The 5,771-nt window shown below is 40.2% G+C and overlaps 1 protein-coding gene across 1 annotated transcript; it reads left to right on the forward strand.

Annotated features, from left to right (window-relative positions):
* Positions 1–201: 201 nt before the first annotated feature.
* On the forward strand, positions 202–3,304 carry LOC311529419 (uncharacterized protein; the record flags this gene model as incomplete). Its single annotated transcript, XM_084645394.1, has 2 exons — positions 202–217; positions 1,390–3,304. 2 exons carry the CDS (start codon positions 202–204, stop codon positions 2,289–2,291), a joined length of 918 nt encoding a protein of 305 aa, XP_084501520.1. The 3' UTR covers positions 2,292–3,304.
* Between the last annotated feature and the right edge of the window lie 2,467 nt (positions 3,305–5,771).

A 5,771-nucleotide genomic window follows, 5' to 3' on the forward strand; every position in this document is an offset into this window, starting at 1 on the left:
TATGCGTGTGTCTGCACCTCAGTCAGATGATGATACAGACAAAGTTAAGCTGTGTTCCTAACCACCTGAGAAATTGCAGCCTTGCATCATGAGTGCATGCCTTACTGGTCCTGGCCCATTATACTGTGTTTGAACACAACTGTGAGTGAATATATGTTTGTAATGATTTTTTTAAAATACATCTGTGCCATGTGTCCCATCATGACAACTGGTATCAGTAAGATTGGAACTGCTGACTGTCTTGCTATGCAATCTTGAGGGGCCAGGAGCAGCTGTAGAATTCTCACCTTGTGATCTATCCCAAAGTATAGTAAAGGCACCATTGTGAACTAGAATTTGAAGTTTTCAGTTCCCTTTTTAGTTATATATTGCTTATGTTCTGTGGCTTTGCTGACCATTTGCCAAGCTTTATTCTCACTCTGGGATTAAAATGGGTGTATTATCTTTTTATCATAATTGATCTCTTCAGTATAGTTTATTAAGGCAGCCAGAGTGCCCACAAATTAAAGATCATCTTTATTTTATTAAGAATTACACCCAAAATAAAAAATGACAAGGGATTAGATGGGACCACTATATAAAATAAATAAAAGAGCATATTAGAAGCTGCCAGACCTTTTCAATAGGTTTCTTAATTAGTTGTGAAGGCAATTTGGAATGACATTGGCCCCACAAAATAAACCAACACTTATTGCTGAGAGAATTACTGTTTTCTTTTCCATCTCTATTAATGTCCTCAAGGAGGTGCACTTTGCTGAATTATGCCACCTCTCTCAGCATTGATTCAGATGAAAAAGAAATGATCCATTATATCTTTATAATGATAGGCCAAGTAGGACTCTCACTTGCCATTTACAACTACATAGGTTTTTAATGGCTTACAGTTTAAACAAATATCTGTCTGCAATGGCATTTATTCCACTCTAATTATTATGGCACCAAATGCCCTCTGGTATCTGGAGACCAGAAGTTGAAAAGAAAGTTTAGTAATTTTCATTCTCTTATTTAATTATTATTTTATTTTAAATCATCAGACAAGGTGATGAGCCTGTGTATGTAACAGGAGGGTATTTGGAGGGTCCTGTGCTAAGATTTTGCATAGATTATGGTCTAGAGACATAGATACACTTAAAAAGACAGATACATACTGATGCACAAATGCTTCTATGCATTTACTTGTCTGGGATTCTGGCAAATGCTAGTGTTCTAAGGGATAGTGCTGTGAGCTTGTAATTTTAGAATTTAGTTGATTAAAATCCCAGAGTGAAATCTGTGTTTAGTTACTTTCAGTAGTAATATTAATTGGTTTTCATGTTCTCATTGTTTTATATTTTCTTAGCATTTTCATTGTTGGAGAGTTTTAGCTGAATCTGCCTATGATTATATAAGACACCAATCATTTTGTGGATTTACTTGGCTTTTCAGTCTCTTCAGCATCCCTGGAACTCCCTGGTCTCACCTTTTTGGCCTCCCTGGACCCCTCCATTTTTGAGTCTTCAGCCTCCTTAGAACTCTCCAAACTCATCTTTTCAGATTCGTTGGACCTCTCCAGTCTCAGCTCCTCAGATTCTTTGGACCTTTCGAGCAACACTTCTTCATCCTCCCTGGACCTCTCTGATCTCGCCTCTTCATCTTCTCTGGACCTCTCTAGTTGCAGCTCTTTGGCCTCTCTGGATGTCTCCAGCATTACCACTTCAATTTCCTTGGAGCTCTCCAGTCTCACGTCTTCAGATTCCTTGGAGCTCTCCAGTCTCACGTCTTCAGATTCCTTGCAGCTCTCCAGTCTCACGTCTTCAGATTCCTTGCAGCTCTCCAGTCTCACGTCTTCAGATTCCTTGCAGCTCTCCAGTCTCACCTTTTCAGGGTCTCTGGACCTTTCTAATCCCAGCTCTTCGGTATCCTTGGACCTCTCCGGTTCCACTTCTTCTGCCTCCTTGGACCTCTCCAGTTTCTCATCTTCACCCTCCCTAGACTTCTCCAGTCACACCTCTTCAGCTTCCTTGGACCTTCCTTATGCAGTCTCTTCACCCTTTCTGGATGTATCTGATCTCACCTCTTCAACCTCTTCACCCTCACTAGACCTCACTAATTTTAACACTTTAACATCTCAGGGTTCCTCTGATTTATCCTTATCAACCTCTCTGGATGTTTCTAATCTCGTCTCTTCACCCTTTCTGGACTTCTCTGACCTCACCTTTCAGGATGCCTCTTCTCTCACCTCTTCAGTTTCTCTGGACCTTTCCAATCTCACCTCTTTAGAATCTCAGGACCTCTCTGTTAGAGCTCTCTAAATGAGTTCCTTTTTGGGAGAGTTCTGGGTTTGGGGAGAGTTCTATAAATTGTACTCAACCCTGTGTATGAAAACAGTTTGTACAGATCTGTAGTGGTGCCTTGTTTATGGCTGCAGAAAAGTTATTCATCTATATTATAGAGTTTTTGTAAAGCTCTGCTTTTATGTTCATACACTAAGCCTCATTCTGTCTCAGCCTGCTACCTCTCTCAGAGCCCTGCCTCTTTTTAGAGACTCATATTGATTTTTCATCTTCCTACCAAAGATCAACGGATGACAAAAGGGCTAAATGGTCAAATAATTGTACTCAGTTTACATGTCTGCAAAACTTGAGCGAAGTGTGCGCAATTCAAGGTAGGTACTTTGTCACACTGATCTATGGTGAGAGGAAAGACATGGATAAAAGTGGAAGGCAGGATGAAAAAAAGAAAGACCAAAGAGGAAGAGAGAGAGACAGAGCTAGAAAGACAGGCACGAGATGGAGTTGGGAAGACAGAGAAAAGTAGAGTAACATTTAGTGGGATAAATTTACCCAGGGCTTCTAATATCCTAATAAATTATCTTGGTGGTTTGGGCAACACATGAGGCATCAAATGACCTTGCTTGGAGCTATGGTATTTATCAAATGAAATCACCAGGTGTAACAAGTCAAAGCAACCCTAGTTTAAAAATAACCCTTCCGTGTCTCCCACCAATACTAAAATAACTTGGATTTAACAAATAGAACAGTTAGCTGTGCATCACCTAATTTGTTGGCACAGTGGAGGTGAGCATATTCCAATGCTGCTTTCTGTCCTGCTTTTTTTTTTTTGTTTTCGTCACTGATGCTACCTGTGCTTTCAGACTGTTGATTCAGTTTGTTGGGTTTGATATTGACTGACTGACACTCTCTCTCTGGCTGTTATGCCCAAAGTGCTGTGTGTGCAGTAGAAATAATTTGTATTTCTGTAGTAATAGGTTACTTTTCACATGCTGGAAAACTATTCCAACATGCCATGTATGCTTCATAAGTAAGAGAGCAAAAATGACTTGTAGAAAACCAAGCAAGAAAATAAACACATCAAAGAAGATTATCTGCTTTTATAATAATTTTTGTGAAATTATTATAGGAGAAATTGTGAGATGTTTTTATTTTATAAAAGCTTTTAAAAATTAAGTTTGACTTCAACTGCTGCAATGATGTCAAGCTGTTGAGTAGCCTCTTAAAAATCAGCAAATTAGTGGCTTAGGTGAAATGAGCTGGTCAAGTTCAGTTCTGTATAGATAAGTGTCCACCTTAAAACACACACAATAATCACCAGTAGCACTAATTGGAACCCTTGCTAGCAATCGCTATGGAAAGGTCAAGTAGGCAATGTGAACTCCTCCTTCCAGACTTATAGGGTTTTCAGGCACACTGGTGTGGCAAAATGGACACGTTTTCACTTTTACTGCCTTTGCTGTACATGCTGTGTAACTGTGTGTATCTGTGCATGAACAGATGTCTCCAGGACTGAGTCTCTCATCTTTCATCAGTGCTATCCACCAAGCTCAGGTTTGGATTCTGGGGAAGCTATGTTGTCATTCTTATCATGTATGAATTTTTTATTATCATGGTTTTTAGACCAAGTGGAAGCTCTAGTGCATTGGGAAATGACCTGTTCTTTGCCATGTAGAGACTTCTGTGTGTGAGACAGACACACTAATAAGTTGATATGTTTATTGGATTTGCCAAGTGCAGTGTCCTGCTTCTCTCTGATGGAATGAAATAGGCTTTGCTTCCATGATGAACCATTCAAATACTGCTTTTCTGGCAACAGCTCTGAAAGGATGATAGAGAGGCTGGTTTTCAGATCATGTCCAGTTTAAATCCATCTCCATAGCACCATCTCTGCCCCTTCCCAGAACCCCTGCACCAGGAGCAGACCAACATGCATATGTCATCTCAGAAGGCAACCAGCACTAAATCTGCTTGAGGCTTCACTTCATAGTGGAGCTACTTCACACTTGAGAAGTTTCCTTTGAAGGCATTACAAGGAGCAGTCTCTACTGAGGAAATTTTTGCAGTGTAGCTTTTATGGAGACAGACTGCAGTGTAGCCCAGAAGAGCCATGGAAGAACAGTGAATCTGCATGAATGGCACAGGTCTTCAGGGATTCCCTAACACCTATGTTGATCCAAAGCCCATTGATTTACATGAGCTTTGGCTCAGGCTCCATAAGGGAAGCTCAGAGATTCATCCTCAAATTTCTGACCTTCAATTTGCAGGAGGGCGTGCTTGCATCCATCCTTTTTTAAATTGTTGTTATATATGTAAAGTAACCCACTGTTTTCAGGCCACTGTAGAAAATGATTAAATTAGGGTTTCAGGTTAGTGGTATATATTTTCCCTCCTTTCCATGTCTATGTTTAGGCAAATGATGGGTATAGTTTTCAGGAGTATACAAATATTAAAAAGACAGCTTTCTTTTGTTCTATATAAAGGAGGACCCTTTTAAAGCCTCACTTTCCCAAGGATGAGGTCTCAGTGAGTGTGGGAGAATTTTAGGGTCTGCGGACACCTTTGCTAACAATTTTCAGCTCTTCAGATATGATTATCTGGGCGTGGGTTATGTGTATTTTATAAAAGCATATCTCAGATGTTTGCTTCAGCTATATTTTAGTCAGTTGTAATCTAAAACCCTACTGAAAAGTGTTATATAAATGTAAGATGCCATTATGTGATGATGAATAAGACCATCCACTGTTCTCCAGCCTTGTAGAAAATAATTATGATTTCCTTTCTGTTTTATTTTGTCCTAACTTTTGGTGATTTTCAAGCAAGTTATTGGCAGTGGTTTTAGAAATGAAAAACCTAGGCCCTGATCCTGAAACTTTAGACAGACCTCTGAACTCATGTAGCCCTCCGTTAGTGTTTGAAACATTATGCAGGTCAGCAAAAAGAAAAGGAGTACTTGTGGCACCTTAGAGACTAACATAGTTACCTGAGCATAAGCTTTCGTGAGCTACAGCTTATGCTCAAAGAAATGTTAGTCTCTAAGGTGCCACAAGTACTCCTTTTCTTTTGGCAGATACAGACTAACAGGGCTGCTACTCTGAAACCTATGCAGGTCGGAGGTCTGCCAGCCCAGAGACAGTTGTCAGGATTGGGGCTGTGGTGTCTAGGGTTAACAATACCCACAGATTGTTGAACATTAGAAAACATTTTCATAAAAATATATTCTTCAGTGAACACAGTCAACTTGAAATCTAGTCAATTTCAAGAGAGTTCTGGATACCACACCTACCCTTACATCCCCTTCCCCAATTTTAGTGTGGTTTTTTCCCCTCTCTCTCTGGTTGCTGTGTTAAAGACCCACACAAAGCAACAGGGGCAAAAGGCCCTGATCCTGTAAACTGTTCCCTGCAGGTGGGCCTCCTTTGGCTTTATGAAACCCTGAATCGGGTCCTAATTAGCCATTGATCAGGGAAGAGTGGAACTGACTGCCCCCAAGGCATTCTT

The sequence above is a fragment of the Lepidochelys olivacea genome, assembly GCF_965140295.1.
Source record: "Lepidochelys olivacea isolate rLepOli2 genome assembly, chromosome: 13".
NCBI lineage: Eukaryota > Metazoa > Chordata > Testudines > Cheloniidae > Lepidochelys > Lepidochelys olivacea.